This window comes from Rana temporaria, chromosome 8, assembly GCF_905171775.1.
Source record: "Rana temporaria chromosome 8, aRanTem1.1, whole genome shotgun sequence".
NCBI lineage: Eukaryota > Metazoa > Chordata > Amphibia > Anura > Ranidae > Rana > Rana temporaria.
Genome location: NC_053496.1, coordinates 28,271,997 through 28,289,316, shown reverse-complemented (window position 1 = coordinate 28,289,316; position 17,320 = coordinate 28,271,997). Strand labels below are relative to the sequence as shown.

Here is a 17,320-nt window from a genome sequence, read left to right as displayed (position 1 = left end):
TGCACGGACGGACGGGGGGAGAGAGAGAACTGCACGGACGGACGGGGGGGAGAGAGAACTGCACGGACGGACGGGGGGAGAGAGAGAACTGCACGGACGGACGGGGGGAGAGAGAGAACTGCACGGACGGACGGGGGGGAGAGAGAACTGCACGGACGGACGGGGGGAGAGAGAGAACTGCACGGACGGACGGGGGGGGAGAGAGAACTGCACGGACGGACGGGGGGAGAGAGAGAACTGCACGGACGGACGGGGGGAGAGAGAGAACTGCACGGACGGACGGGGGGGGAGAGAGAACTGCACGGACGGACGGGGGGAGAGAGAGAACTGCACGGACGGACGGGGGGGGAGAGAGAACTGCACGGACGGACGGGGGGGGAGAGAGAACTGCACGGACGGACGGGGGGAGAGAGAGAACTGCACGGACGGACGGGGGGGAGAGAGAGAACTGCACGGACGGACGGGGGGAGAGAGAGAACTGCACGGACGGACGGGGGGAGAGAGAGAACTGCACGGACGGACGGGGGGAGAGAGAGAACTGCACGGACGGACGGGGGGAGAGAGAGAACTGCACGGACGGACGGGGGGAGAGAGAGAACTGCACGGACGGACGGGGGGAGAGAGAGAACTGCACGGACGGACGGGGGGAGAGAGAGAACTGCACGGACGGACGGGGGGGGGGAGAGAACTGCACGGACGGACGGGGGGGGGGGGAGAGAACTGCACGGACGGACGGGGGGGGGGGGAGAGAACTGCACGGACGGACAGGGGGGGGGGGAGAGAGAGAACTGCACGGACGGACGGACGGGGGGAGAGAACTGCACGGACGGACGGACGGGGGGGAGAGAACTGCACGGACGGACGGGGGAGAGAACTGCACGGACGGACGGGGGGAGAGAGAGAACTGCACGGACGGACGGGGGGAGAGAGAGAACTGCACGGACGGACGGGGGGAGAGAGAGAACTGCACGGACGGACGGGGGGAGAGAGAGAACTGCACGGACGGACGGGGGGGGGGGGAGAGAACTGCACGGACGGACGGACGGGGGGGAGAGAGAGAACTGCACGGACGGACGGACGGGGGGAGAGAACTGCACGGACGGACGGACGGGGGGAGAGAACTGCACGGACGGACGGGGGAGAGAACTGCACGGACGGACGGGGGGAGAGAGAGAACTGCACGGACGGACGGGGGGGGAGAGAGAACTGCACGGACGGACGGACGGGGGGGAGAGAGAACTGCACGGACGGACGGGGGGAGAGAGAGAACTGCACGGACGGACGGGGGGGGGAGAGAACTGCACGGACGGACGGGGGGGGGAGAGAGAACTGCACGGACGGACGGGGGGGGAGAGAGAACTGCACGGACGGACGGGGGGGGAGAGAGAACTGCACGGACGGACGGGGGGGAAAGAGAACTGCACGGACGGGGGGGGGGAGAGAGAACTGCACGGACGGGGGGGGGGAGAGAGAACTGCACGGACGGGGGGGGGGGGAGAGAGAACTGCACGGACGGGGGGGGGGAGAGAGAACTGCACGGACGGGGGGGGGGAGAGAGAACTGCACGGACGGGGGGGGGGGAGAGAGAGAACTGCACGGACGGACAGAGGGGAAGGGGAGAGGAGAGAACTGCACGGACGGACGGGGGAAGGGGAGGGGAGAGAACTGCACGGACGGAAGGGGAGGGGAGAGAACGGCACGGACGGGGGAAGGGGAGGGGAGGGGAGAGAACGGCACGGACGGACGGGGGGAGGGGAGAGAACGGCACGGACGGACGGGGGGAGGGGAGAGAACGGCACGGACGGACGGGGGGAGGGGAGAGAACGGCACGGACGGACAGGGGGAGGTGAGAGAGCAGCAGGGGGGGGAAGACAACACGGAGCAGGGGGGGGGGGGAAGACAACACGGAGCAGGGGGGGGGGAAGACAACACGGAGCAGGGGGGGAAGACAACACTGAGCACGGGGGAGAGAAGACTTGCAACTCCCCTGCCTGCCCAGGTATCGGGTGAAGCATCGGGAGCATTTCCCCTAGTACAAGTACTCGGGGAAATGCTCGGTATCGGTCCCGATACTAGTATCGGGACATCCCTAGTAAATATAATTGTACAGGCAAAGCTGCTGATTGGTTTGTCCTGCCCATCCTCCCCTACCATGTGAATTGACTGTGGGGAAAACCCGCATCCAATTCGCATAGGTGTGAACCTGGCCTCAGACCCCTTTCACACTGGAGCGTATTGCAGGCGCTATAGCGTTAAAAATGGTGCCTGCAATCCGCCCTCAAAAAGCAGCACCATTGCCGCAAATCCGCCAATAGCATCGGCGGTAAAAATGGCAGAGTTTTACCGCCGATGCTATGGGCGGCTCAGTGTGAAAGGGGTCTTGGGTTTCCGGTCCTATAGTAAAGGTCCTTTCTACTGTACAGTGGCCTCGCCATATCTTTGCTTGGTCCATCTCGGGCATTTTGCACAGATGGGGGGGGGGGGGGTCTTGGGTTTTCTACCTTGTATTTAGATTATAGTTAGAATTCTGGTCCAGGAGACTAGTGGATGTTTGTTTTGGTGGTTTAAAAACAAACAGAATTTTCCTAAAAGAAAACAAATTTTATTTGGCTTACTTGTCAAAAATCCAAATTTTCAGACTATGGCTTAACCCCTTAACGCCCGCCGCACGACTATTTACGTCCGCACAAGGGCACGGACAGGCAGAAGGACGTATATATACGTCCTTGCCTTCTAGCGGGTGGGGGGCCCCCCCCCCCCCCCCCCCCGCTGTGTGCGGCGGGCGGATTCCCTCGGGGAGCGATCCGGGACGACGGCGCGGCTATTCGTTTATAGTCGCGATCGCTCCCCGGAGCTGAAGAACGGGGAGAGCCGTATGTAAACACGGCTTCCCCGTGCTCCACTGTGGCCACGCATCTATCGTGTCATCCCCTTTATAGGGGAGACACAATCGATGACATCACACCTACAGCCACACCCCCCTACTGTTGTAAACACACACTAGGTGAAGCCTAACATTTTCAGCGCCCCCTGTGGTTAACTCCCAAACTGCAACTGTCATTTTCACAATAAAGGATGCAATTTAAATGCATTTTTTGCTGTGAAAATGACAATGTTCCCAAAAACGTGTCAAAATTGTAGAAGAATACGTATCGGCCTAAACTGAGGGGAAAAAAAATGTATATATGTTTTTGGGGGATATTTATTACAGCAAAAAGTAAAAAATATTGCATTTTTTTCAAAATTGTCGCTCTATTTTTGTTTATAGCGCAAAAATAAAAAACTGCAGAGGTGATAAAATACCACCAAAGAAAGCTCTATTTGTGGGGAAAAAAGGACGTCAATTTTGTTTGGGAGCCACATCGCACGACCGCGCAATTGTCTGTTAAAGCGACGCAGTGCCGAATTGTAAAAACGCCTTTGGGCATTTAGCAGCATATTGGTCCGGGGCTTAAGTGGTTAAAAAGAGTACTTTCTGATAACATGCTGTAATCGCTTCATTAATGAGAACACTATTTTGTTGTCTTAGGACACCCCATGTGCCGAGCAGGTAAAGGAGCTGGTTCTGAGCCAGTGTGAGAACACCTGCGATCAGAGCGTAGTGGAACAGTTGGATAAAGTTTTCAATGACAACAGCAAACCTGTAGGCCTTCTTCTCAGCGAGAGATTCATTAATGTTCCGGCACAGATTGCTCTGCCCATGCACCAGCAGCTCCAGTAAGTCTAATTTCCAGCTTCTTTTCTCATTTTCCTTCAGTCACCATCAAAGATGTTATTTAAATGTAAATGTGTTGAAGTGCAGAGACTAAAAACTGTAACAATGAATTTGATATGATTAGTAGAGGCAGGATATGTTCTGTCTTTGTTTTCCTATGAAAAGTAGAACTGTAATTGTTTCTCATATGTTTGGAGCACAAAAACCACAGTGCTTCTCGTTAGGATTCATTTATAATCTGTACAGCTTTCAAATTGGGAAAATGCTGTTTTAATAAATTTTGTACTGGAACTATTTCTGCTTCGCTGTCCTAAGTAAAAAATGATTGTGTACAATTTAGAAAGCCTCTGGGCTGAGTGGAACTGGCTGTACGCTGATCATCGGGCAGACTAGGGAACAGCGGCGGTCCGTCCATAGAGGGCGCTGGAGCGCCGCCCCCTCTGGCTCCACACCGCCACTGATAACATACATTCATGCATTGCATTAATGTATGTTGTTGTTGCCGTCTGTCGCGGGTCTATTCAGGTGGCCGGAAATTGAGCGCCGACCACCTGAATAATGGCAGCTGGTTGGCTGTGCAGAAGTGCCTATCAGAGCCGCTGTCTCTGATAGGCTTTCCGAGTACAGCCCTCGTCTCCTGGATGTCTTATCCAGGGAACGTACGAGGTGCGTTCCTTGGATAAGACTGACGGCCGTCTCAGCCAATCAGGTTCGCTGATTCTGGTTATCGGTAACCGGATTGGCTCAAGAGTCACCAAGGCGGGAGAAGACATCGAGGGACGTCGAAGGATTAGGGTAAGTGCATTTTACAGGGCACAGCGGCGACAATAGGCACAGTGGCATCAATTAAAGGGCACAGTGGCGACAATGGGCACAGTGGTGACAATTGATGGCATGGCACAGCGGCTGCGTTTGATGGCATGGCACAGCGGCTGCATTTGATGGCATGGCACAGTGGTGATAATTGATGGCACAGTGGCTGCATTTGATGGCATGGCACAGTGGTGCGAATTGATGGCACAGTGACTGCATTTGATGGCATGGCACAGTGGTGATAATTGATGGCACAGTGGCTGCATTTGATGGCATGGCACAGTGGTGCGAATTGATGGCACAGTGACTGCATTTGATGGCATGGCACAGTGGTGATAATTGATGGCACAGTGACTGCATTTGATGGCATGGCACAGTGGTGATAATTGATGGCACAGTGGCTGCATTTGATGGCATGGCACAGTGGTGCGAATTGATGGCACAGTGACTGCATTTGATGGCATGGCACAGTGGTGATAATTGATGGCACAGCGGCTGCGTTTGATGGCATGGCACAGTGGTGCGAATTGATGGCACAGTGGCTGCATTTGATGGCATGGCACAGTGGCTGCATTTGACGGCATGTCACAGTGGTGATAATTGATGGCACAGTGGCTGCATTTGATGGCATGGCACAGTGGTGATAATTGATGGCACAGTGGCTGCGTTTGATGGCATGGCACAGTGGTGACAATTGATGGCACAGTGGCTGTGTTTGATGGCATGGCACAGTGACTGCATTTGATGGCATGGCACAGTGAGGCTGCAATTTTTTTTCTTTTTTTACGTTTGCGCCCCCCCCCCCCCCCCCAAAACAAAATTTTGAGCAACATCCGCCACTGCTAGGGAATCTTGGATCTCTGTGTATGGGGGGGGGGGAGCACCCCTTCCCATTCAGTATTTGGATTTGATGGTAAGTTTTTAAGCCCATCTCTGGACAAAATCTAAAGTACCCCCATCCCTCCATGTTCTCACCATTCACGTGTGTTTTTTCCCCAAACATTTTTGCAACTCTTCCTCCATGTTGGTCCTCCTATCTTGGCTAGTGCACCCAATGGCTTAGACTTGTCCATGGAAAATATCAGCCATCCCCAGGGCATGGGTCCAGCTATAGATGGAGATAATTTGTTATGTGGCATAAAGTCTGGGATCCCAGGGCATACTTTGAACCAGGCCTGCAGCGTCTATCGCAAAGACCTAGGAAGCAAAAGAGCCAGAGTAAGAAACGGCAAGGCTTTCACCTATCCCCCTTTACTTGGACGTGGTATTCAAGAAGCATCACTGAAGCCTCGTACACACCACCGGTTTTCCCAGCAGGAAAACTGCCATGAGAGCTTTTGGCCGGGAGTCCCGGCCGTGTGTATGCTCCATCGCAGTTTTCCCGACAGGAAAACTGCAATGGGGGGGGGGTTGAACAGCTTCCCCCCCTTTTTTTTTTTTTTTTTTTTTTTTTTTCGGTCTTATTCCCGGCAGTTTTTCTATGGGAAAAACTGCGATGCAGCTTACACACGGCCATGTGTACGAGGCATAAGAATGCTGTCATAGTGTGTAGACCCCTTGTGATGAATATAAATGTGAACCCTTAAAGGGGTTGTAAAAGTTCGTTTTTTCCAAAACGGGTTCCTTTTAAGCTCGTGCATTGTTGGTTCACTTACCTTTTCCTTTGATTTCCCTTCTAAATGTTCTTTTTCTTTGAATTTCTCACTTCCTGTTTCTCCTCGGTAAGCTTGCCCCCATCATCCGAGCCATTCTAGCCAGAACAGCTTACTGAGGAGGAACAGGAAGTGAGAAATTCAGACAAAGAAAAAAACATTTAGGAGGGAAATCGAAGGAAAAGGTAAGTGAACCAACAATGCACTAGCTTAAAGGAACCTATATGGAAAATAAAAAACAAACCTTTACAACCCCTTTTAACCTCTTGACCACCGCCCCATGTCAAAAAGACGTCCTCTTTTTAAAGTTGAATATCTCGATAACGGCAGCAGCTGCTGCCACAACCGAGATATTCATCTTTTCAGGGGGCGGTGGTGTACACGATAACGGCGGTCTCCGCGGCGGATTCGCCGCGAGATCGCCGTTATCGGTGGCGGGAGAGGGGCCTCCCGCCGCTCTCCCGCGCCCTCCGCCGCTTACCGGAGCCGTCGGTAGCGGCGGAGGGGATCGGATGTGTCCGGCAGCTGAGCGGGGACGGGACTGAAGGAGAAATCTCCTTCACCCGTCCTCGTAGCTCTGCTGGGCGGAAGTGACGTCAAAACGTCAGTCCCGCCCAGCCTCTTAAAGAAACATTTTTTTTTTGTCATTTGAAAAAATGACTTTTTTTTTTTTTTTGCATTTAAGTCTAATTATGAGATCTGAGGTCTTTTTGACCCCAGATCTCATATTTAAGAGGATCTGTCATGCTTTTTTCTATTACAAGGGATGTTTACATTCCTTGTAATAGGAATAAAAGTGATCAATTTTATTTTTTTATTTTTTTTCAGTGTAAAAAATTCTAAAACTAAATAAAAATAAATAAGAAAACCAAAAAAAAATTTTTTAAAGCGCCCCGTCCCGACGAGCTCGCGCGCAGAAGCAAACGCATATGAAAACGGTATTCAAACCACACAAGTGAGGTATCGCCGCGATCGTTAGAGTGAGAGCAATAATTCTAGCCCTAGACCTACTCTGCAACTCAAAAAATGCAACCTGTAGAATTTTTTAAACGTCGCCTATCGAGATTTTTAAGGGTAAAAGTTTGACGCCATGCCACGAGCGGGCGCAATTTTTAAGCGTGACATGTTGGGTATCATTTTACTCGGTGTAACATTATCTTTCACAATATATAAAAAAATTGGGCAAAATGTATTGTTGTCTTATTTTTTAATTCAAAAAAGTGATTTTTATCCAAAAAAAGTGCGCTTGTAAGACCGCTGCGCAAATACGGTGTGACAAAAAGTATTGCAATGACTGCCATTTTATTCCCTAGGATGTCTGCTAAAAAAAATATATAATGTTTGGGGGTTCTGATTAATTTTCTAGCAAAAAAATTGTGATTTTCACATGAAGGAGAGAAGTGCCAGAATTCACCTGGTGGGCAAGTGGTTAAAGTGGTTGTGAACCCGATTCATGAAATCTGAACTGACCTAAGCACATATATCTGTAGTGTTTACTTATCTCTCTCTAAAGCCCTAAGTCCAGTGTCTTTCTGCTTCTCCGTTCTTCTGTTATTAGTGTAAAAACTTCTGACAAGTTCTCCGACACAGGAGATAAAAGTAGCTGGAAATTTGTGTCGGCATGTGTATGCCAAGATTCCCCTCCCACTGCTAAAACGGGTAAAAAAGATTTCTAACAGGATGTGCACTTTCTAAAGAATATAGAAAGCTGAAGACGGCAGCTATACATGTAAAACTTATGTAGGGAGATTTGTTTCATTTCTGTGTATCATCTGAGGCTGTTCACTTCACTGGGTGGGTATAGGAGAGGGTTTACATCTATATTTTCACGTGACAATACTGAAGAAATGACTTTGCTACAATGTAAAGTAGTGAGTGTACATCTTGTATAACAGTGTAAATTTACCGCCCCCCCCCCCCTCCAAAATAACTCAAAACATGGCCATTAAAACCACTGGCAAGGAAAGAAAAAAAAAAAAAGTTAATGAGATTTAATGGAGTACCACAAATGATGCGAAACCATAGTTGAGACGCTATAAGCAACCCAAACATGTGCAAGCCTCGTGTCCTCTTTTGGTGGATTCTGAAGTGGTGGGGAAAAAAAAAACACTGGCCCAGATTCAAGTAGAATCGCGCAATATTTGCGTGGGCAAAGAGCAATTTTTTTTCTCTGCGCCCACGCAAATATTGCGCTTTGCCCGCGATTCACGGAGCAGTTGCTCCGTAAATTGCGCGGGCAATATGCTAAGCAGCCGGGCGCAAGGCTGCCTAATGTAAATGATCCCGCCGGGGGCGGGAATCATTTAAATTAGGCGCGCTCCCGCGCCGAGCGAACAGCGCATGCTCCGTCGGGAAACTTTCCCGACGTGCATTGCGGCAAATGACGTCGCAAGGACGTCATTTGCTTGTAAGTGAACGTGAATGGCGTCCAGCGCCATTCACGGTTCACTTAAACGACGTGAAATTTAAACGTCGCGAGCGGGAGGCGCAGCTATACTTTAGCATTGGCTGCGCCTGCTATTAGCAGGAGCAACCTTATGCTAAAGGCGCCGTACGGAAACTCCGTACCTTGCGTACGCAGGGCCCGCGCAACTTTTGTGAATCGGTGGTAGTATGCAATTTGCATACTACACGCCGATCACAAAGGCCGCGCCCCCTAGCGGCCAACGCAAGAATGCAGCCTGGGATGTGAAGGCATAAGGAGGCTTATGTCTGTCACATCCTAGGCTGCATTCGGTGTAACGAGGTTCCTGAATCAGGAGCACTCGTTACACCGGAGCAAGTAAGCACTTGCGCCGCGCAACTATGGTTTTGCGGGCGCAAGTGCTTCTTGAATCTGGGCCACTGGCAACAAAAGTGAAAATGTCCAAATTGGGCCCAAAGTGTCAATATTTTGTGTGGCCACCATTATTTTCCAGCACTGCCTTAACTATCTTGGGCATGGAGTTCACCAGAGATTCACTGGTTGACACTGGAGTCCTTTTCTACAACTCCATAATGGATGTGCTCTCATGACTAGCATGGTCAGTTTGAAACAAGAAAAGCAGGGGGCTGGCAGGGTCACCAAGTATTTCACAAAAAGAAAGCAATACAAAACAGGATATTTTCTAACACAAGTACATGGTGCAATAGACCCCTATAAGGAATATGAAATGTTAGGTTAACATATTCTTTAACCCTTACATGCTTATTGATGCTTTACAGAGGGTCTCGACTAGTTTGAGTCTCCATTGGCTGTTGTAGTGCTCACTATAAATGGTTGGTGACTGAAAGACCCTCCAAGTTTTCCTGTGTACAAGAACCATGGAATGTAGATATTGACCTGATTGGCAGGACTTGAAGACACTTTCTGGTTCCTATTTTAGATGTAGTTCTAGCCGTGACAAACTTCTCCAGCTAGGATATTTACACAAAGTACTTCCTGACTATTTAAAATGGATAACAAACGTGCTCCTATCTGTCACAAGTTTCAGATGTCAAATGGAGAGATGCTACAAAGCAAGGTTCATAAAGACATGGGTGGGCGAGTTTGGGGTGGAGGAACTTTACTGTCCTGACCCCAACCCCATAGAACACCTTTGGGATGAATTGAGTGGAGACTGTGAGCCAGACCTTCTCTCCTACATCAGTGTCTGACCTCACAAATGCACTTCTGGAAGAATGGTCAAACCTTCCCATAGACACACTCCTAATCCTTGTGGACAGCCTTCCCAGAAGAGTTGAAGCTGTTATAGCTGCAAAGGGTGGGCAACTCAATATTAAGCCCTCCGGACTAATAGCCAGATTCACAAATATTTACGCCGGCGTATCAGTAGATACGCTGACGTAATTCGGAATCTGCGCCGTCGTAAGTTTAAGTGTATTCTCAAACTGAGATACACTTAAACATAGCTAAGATACGACAGCCTGCAACGTCGTATCTTAGGGTGTAATATTTAGGCTGGCCGCTAGGTGGCGCTTCCGTTGAGTTCGGCGTAGAATATGTAAATGCCTAGATACGCCGATTCACAGTAAAGATACGCCGTTTACGTAAGGCGTTTTCCGGTGTAAAGTTATTCCATCAAATAGCTGGCCTAGTCAATGTTAAGTATGGCCGTCGTTCTCTCGTCGAAATTTTTAAATTTTACATCGTTTGTGTAAGCCGTCCGTGAATGGGGCTGGACGTAATTTACATTCACGTCGAAACCAATAGTCCTTGCGGCGTACTTTGGAGCAATGCACACTGGGATATGTACACGGACGGCGCATGCGCCGTTCGTAAAAAAACTTCAATCACGTCGGGTCACCCCCCATTGACATAAAACACGCCCCCTCATCCTCATTTGAATTAGGCGCGCTTATGCCAGCCCCATTTACGCTACGCCGCCGTAAGTTAGGAGGCAAGTATTTTGTGAATACAGTACTTGCCTCTCTGACTTAAGGCGGCGTAGCGTAAATACGATACGCTGCCTTAAAGATGCGGCGCCCTATTTGAATCTGGCTATAAGACTCCATTAAAGCGGGTGTAAACCCTCCAAACACCCAGTGAAGTGAACAGTCTCAGATGATACATGGGGATGAAACCAATCTCCCTACATAGGTTTTACGTGTATATCTGTTGTCTTCACATTTTTTATACACTGTTTAGAAAGTTGAGATTTTGTTAGATTTTTTTTTCTTCCTGGTTAACACAGTGTGATGTCTGGGCATACAGCCAAGATGGCTGAAATTGCTGATTGGAGGAAAGGCCCCCTCTCATAGGCAGAGACTCTGAGGTGTTTTGTAATAGGACCTGCTCCCTGCTAATCTATCAGGCTGATAACGGAGGAACTGTTCAGGAGAGAGCTACAGGACATTGAAGAGAGATATCTGCAGTGTTTTATGTGCCCAGCTCAAATTTCATGAATCGAGTTTACATTCACTTTAAAGTTCATGGAAATGCAGGTGTCTCAATACTTTTGACCATATAGTGTGTGTATTTTAGCCATGCATTTTGCTGTTTGCCTGGAGTTCAGCTTTAAGCTTTTAAACAAAAACCTTTTGAAAATTGAATACATCAGATAAAGTCTGAAAATGTTTAATTCTTCGCCTGCCCTCTCCAATTATACAATAATACCAAAGTGATAAGAGTATAAAATTACAAAAAATAAAACTGCGTAAATGCATTTTCCATGAGATGAAGCGTGGTGCTTCGGCTTTCCTTGTTAACCTGCCATGAACTATGAATTCCATTATTAATTCCGGCGCAGAGTGGCGTTTGGGTCTGGCGGCTGTAAATTGTTAATTGCGGAGTAGTGGGTGTCGCGTAGGAGAAGGGTCACCCCCTAGATATGGAGAAATTGCTGGTTTTCACACGGACACGACGGCAGTAAATCTAGTTAGGATTGCAGCACAAATGAAGTAGGGAGCCTCCGGGTCAGACTAGCAGTAATGGCTGTAAATGGCGCGGCGCGCTATAAGCAGATCACGGTATAAATGAGCTGGCTCCGGGCCTGTAATTTAATAGTAAACTGTCAGCGATATGTTCTGTTTTCTGTTTACACAGCACACTTCTCATTTAACCAGCGCTCATTTGCATAACGTTTTATTGTTATTGCCAAATTTTAGGAAGAATTTATTCCTCCACATTGAGAAGTTTATAAATCACTCATTGGACGCTTCGTGTGTTTTTTTTTTTTTATTACATCTCAGGATTGAGGTAGAACTTATGACCTAATTATAGCTTGGTCATCTGCAAAGAGCTGCTGGAGACCATGGCAGCTATGAGAACGGTCCGGTATTTAACCACTTAAGACCCGGACCTTTAGGCATCTAAAGGACCTGGCCAGTTTTTGCGATTCGGCACTGCGTCGGTTGTGCGACGTGGCTCCCAAACAAAATTGGCGTCCCTTTTTTTTTTTTTTTTTTTTTTTTTTTTTTTTACAAATAGAGCTTTCTTTTGGTGGTATTTGATCACCTCAGCGGTTTTTATTTTTTACGCTATAAACAAAAATAGAGCGACAATTTTGAAAAAAATTCTATATTTTTTTACTTTTTGCTATAATAAATATCCCCCAAAAATATATATAATTTTTTTTTTCCCTCAGTTTAGGCCGATACGTATTCTTCTACCTATTTTTGGTAAAGAAAATCGCAATAAGCGTTAATCGATTGGTTTGCGCAAATTTATAGCGTTTACAAAATAGGGGATAGTTTTTATTGCATTTTTATTAATAATTTTTTTTTTATTTTTTTTACTACTAATGGCGGCGATCAGCGATATTTATTTATTTTTCGTGACTGCGACATTATGGCGGACACTTCGGACAATTTTGACACATTTTTGGGACCATTGTCATTTTCACAGCAAAAAATGCATTGTTTACTGTAAAAATGACAATTGCAGTTTGGGAGTTAACCACAAGGGGGTGCTGAAGGGGTCGAGTGTGACCTCCTTTGTGCCCGCGACCCACGGCTGGGCATTTAAAGAGGACGTACTTGTACGTGCCCAGCCGTGCCATTCTGCCGACGTATATGTGCAGAAGGCGGTCCTTAAGTGGTTAAAGCTAAACTCCGGGCAGATCTAAAATGCACATATGACAGACCTATCCGGTACAGAGGCTTTTGGAGAGGACTGAATGCTGGCCTCTTTCCTACTGATTATGGGCCCTGGATTTTAAGGGAACAATATTCTTTGCAGGGTGTATGCCTGGGGACCTTGGCGTAGTGTTACTTTGGATTCAAGTCCATGCCCCCCCCCCAAAACACAGACTCTGGGAACCCTGTATATGCCATATTATAAATGGTGATTGCTTTATAATGTTGGGACTCTTAGAAGATGCTCATGTCATCAACTCCAGCCACCTGTCTATCTGCTATGTGTTTATTGTAAATAGGGCTAGTGTGGGCTTTAAGAGTCTTTCACCCATTTGTTTTGTGTTAATTAACTATGTGAAGGAGTTATGTGTTCATTATGATAATGTGTATTGTAGTTGGGGAGCTAGGAGACGGCAAAGCAAGGACCTGAAAGGTCATATCTCAGAGTCGCCTAGTCTGGAAATGTGTAGTTAATTGGCTCATGTTAATTTGTTTCTGGTTACAGGTGTATTGTTAGAGTAATATGAGCAGGAGGTAGGAACCTCCTCTTCAACTGTATAAAAGACTGTATTCTTGTTCTAATAAACTGTATGATGGTTTTACCCTACACTGATCTACGACTAGTGAATGGGAGAGCTACAGGGTCTTGGATTGTGTGGCACCAGAGGAAGCATTTACAGCAGACAGACTCACCTTGAGTACAGGGGTCTGTCACAGCACACGTTCATGCAAGAATACCATTTCTTAAAGCGGAACTAAACCAATTGAATGAGTGTTTTTTTTTCTTCCTCTCCCCTCTACTGCGCCACCATCTTTTAAAACAAAGGCATGTGCTGTGCTGGTGTCTTCCAGGTAAACTAAGACCAGGTAGAGGCCAGTGATGCGCATGCGTCTGTGGGGGGATAATGCACATTGTCACTAAACTTCCTGGAAGCGTTTGTGCATGCACACACATCTGCCACAACGCATGCGCTCCTAGCATTTACCCCTTCCCTACCAGGGAGATTTACACAACAATCAGTGCATTTTTATAGCACTGATTGCTGTCTAAATGTAAATGGTGTCAAGTGTCCGATCTGTCCGCCACAATGTCAAAGTCCCACTACAAATCCCAGATCACCGCCATTACTAGTAAGAATAATAAAAAAAATGCCATAAATCTTTGCCCTTTTTTGTAGACGCTATAACTTTTGTGCAAACCAATATATGCTTACTGCGATTTTTGGTTAAAAAAAAAAGTAGAATACATATTGGCCTAAACTGATGAAGAAATTTGTTTTTAAAAAAATTGTTTATAGCGCAAAAAATAAAAACCGCAGAGGTGATAACATACCACCAAAAGAAAGCTCTATTTGTTTGGGTACAGCATCACACGACCGCGCAATTTTCAGTTAAAGCGACGCAGTGCCGTATCGCAAAAAATGGCCCAGTCATTAAAGGGGGAAAATCTTCTGGGGCTGAAGTGTGTGATGCTAATCTCTGGTTAAAAAAAATAAAACATGATATTCAAGTATGTATTCTTACCTCCAAAAAGTACCTTCTGTTACTCTTGGCCATCATTAAATCTCCAAATCTCTTATTTTTATTTCCTGGTAAAATGTTGTTCTCCATGTGAGTGGGGAAAATAAGTTTGGTAGCTCACTGGGAAAGTTACAATAAGGCAGAAAATCCACAGTAAGGAATGATTCAATGAAAAGCAGATTGTGTGACCATTGGGCTGCAGGCGGAATCTTTCACCCCACATTTGCAATGTAAATACTTCTAATGGCACTGCAATTGGGCCACAATTTTGCAATCGCAGCACTTAGCGGGGGTTCACCCGCACATAAGACTTTTTCCCCTTAGATGGATGCTCGTTTTGTCTAGGGGAATCGGCTAGATGTTTTAAAATATGATCCGTACTTACCGTTTGAGATGCATCTTCTCCGCCGCTTCCGGGTATGGGTCTTCGGGACTGGGCGTTCCTTCTTGATTGACAGTCTTCCGAGAGGCTTCCGACGGTCGCATCCATCGCGTCACGATTTTCCGAAAGAAGCCGAACGTCGGTGCGCAGGCGCAGTATAGAGCCGCACCTACTTTCGGCTACTAGTGACGCGATGGATGCGACCGTCGGAAGCCTCTCGGAAGACTGTCAATCAAGAAGGAACGCCCGCTCCCGAAGACCCATACCCGGAAGCGACGGAGAAGATGCATCTCGAAAACGGTAAGTACGGATCATATTTTAAAACAACTAGCCTATTCCCCTAGACAAAACGAGCAGTAATCTAAGGGGAAAAGATCAAAAAATAAATGGGTGAACTCCCGCTTTAAACAGTGGATGGATTTATTTTTTGAAGGATATCATTTAGTGTGACTTTAACTGTTCCCCCTTGTACTTCCAAACAGGAAGGAGCTTGCAGAAGCCCAGCGAACCAACAAGCCATGCGGAAAATGCTATTACTATCTCATTATCAGCAAAACGTACATGGAACCAGATAAATCCATTGGAAGTGGACCTCAGGCCAAGGAGGAGATGATGTTTGCAAACGCTGAAGATGAGTTTTTTTATGAGGTACGTTCTGATTTGGTTCCATCCACCTTATGACTTTTGCCAAGAACATCGGTTGCTCTTTGACTTTCTACAGCGCCTTATTGGTTATGAAAAGTAATGGGCAACGTCACTGTCCAGTAAGTGGTCAGCTTTAGTCCACCAGGCTGCTTTACTGAAATATCGCTCTTGGGTAAGCTGCCTAATTAAAGGGGTTTCGAAACCCAAGAATAAAAATGTAATCTTTATTATACAGGATTTATATAGCATCAGCGGTTTACACAGCACTTTACAATATAAAAGGGAGATAATACAGTTGCAATAAAATACAAGGGGATTAAAGTGGAGTTTCCATCCCCAAATTTTTTTTCATTATTGTGCTCATTAGACCTAACAAAAAGGAAAACATTAAATGTTTTTTTTTACCTCATCTGGAAATGCCTGTTGCTATGCGGTCCCACGAAATCTGCCTTTGAAACCACCCAGGATTCTGACATCATCTCCCTCTAATGCTCCTAGGAAATGTGTGTCTAATTTCCCAGGATGCAGTGCGCTACCCAATTATCACTCCCCATCCAAGACTCCCAGGAAGTAAGTGCTTGTGGGCTTCACAATGCCCACAAGCAAAATGACAACAGTGTGGACATAGTTTATAAAACTATCTTTTTTGAATAGCAATGCGGAGCGTAAAATAGTAAGTGACCGGATTTATATTCTAAAAATGCATGATGAAAGGACATACATTTAAAAAATGCTAATTGTGGTTGGAACTCCGCTTTAAGGGGGCCCTGCTCAGAAGAGCTGACACTCTAATAGGGTGGGGCAGGTTGTACAGAAGGTTGTAACTTTGGGGACAGCTGATGGAAGTTGTAAAAGATTAGTTGGAGGTGTGATAGGCTTCCCTGAAGAGATGGGTTCTCGGGGATTGCCTAAAGGCAGCTAGAGTAGGAGATAGCCAGACATGCTGAGGTAGGGAGTTCCAGAGAATGGGAGAGGCTCTGGAGACGAGGGCACTTGGGAGAAGGAGGTCTTGAGAAGAGCGGAGAGAACGGTTTGGGTGATATTTGGAGACCAGATTGGTGATGTAGCTCGGGGCAGAGTTGTGGATGGCTTTGTAGGTTGTGATTAGTATTTTGAATTCAATTTGCTGGGCGATCGGGAGCCAGTGGAGGGATTGGAGGAGAGGTTTGGCAGATACCGAGAGGTTGGTAAGGTGGATAAGTCTGGCAGCGTCATTCATGATAGACTGAAGAGGGGATAGACTATGGAGAGGCAGGCCAATGAGAAGGGAGTTGCAATAGTCAAGGCGAGAGATAACAAGGGAGAGAATGAGGAGCTTGGTGGTTTCATTGGTTAAAGGGCGTATTTTTGAGATGTTACGGAGGTGAAGTCTACAAGCTTTTGATAAGGATTGGATTTGGGGCTGAAAGGACAGGTCAGAGTCTAGGATTACACCTAGTACCCTGGTGTGAGGGAAGCATGAAAATAAAAGAAAACCAATGCAGCCACCACATCTAAGGTCTGGTAAGCTGCAATATATTACATTTTTGTGGATTTAAATGCCCTTTTAAACATTTTAAAGGGACGCAAACCTCAGATTACGTCATTGATATATTGGCCTATGGGAAACCTGCTTTTACCACCAATGTGAAAATAAAATAGTTTCAGGAAATAAAGAGGATCTTGCCAACCAATATGGAGAAATGTTTATTTTGTGTAGATTGCTGGCCTGTCACTTTTCTTTTGCTCACCAATGTAAAACGGTGATCATCTGGCTATAGTAAACCCATTTTTAATAGTCAGTCACAGATACATTTCTTGCTGTTAAACTACATTTTAATGTGGTCATAAAATATGTTTTACAGCAGATTCTAGGTGTAAAATGAGCCTCATATCCAATCCACGCTCAATTACATTTAATTAAAATCTGTATTTGAATGATCTATGCTTTCCCCGGATGTGGAGGCGAGGGAGCAGATACATGTGGAGCTCGGGGATGTTGCATGTCTCAATAATGAGGTTACTATTAGGAGATGATGTTTAAACAGTAGGAGATTT

The 17,320-nt window shown here is 46.9% G+C and overlaps 1 protein-coding gene across 1 annotated transcript in view; it reads left to right on the top strand.

Annotated features, from left to right (window-relative positions):
- Window positions 1-17,320, top strand: part of LOC120946756 (BRCA2 and CDKN1A interacting protein) — a 31,414-nt gene that overhangs the window by 12,341 nt on the left and 1,753 nt on the right. Inside the window, exons 5-6 of the mRNA XM_040361436.1 lie at window positions 3,530-3,717; window positions 15,121-15,286. Of these exons, the coding sequence (XP_040217370.1) occupies window positions 3,530-3,717; window positions 15,121-15,286 (354 nt within the window). The remainder of the gene's footprint in view (window positions 1-3,529; window positions 3,718-15,120; window positions 15,287-17,320) is intronic.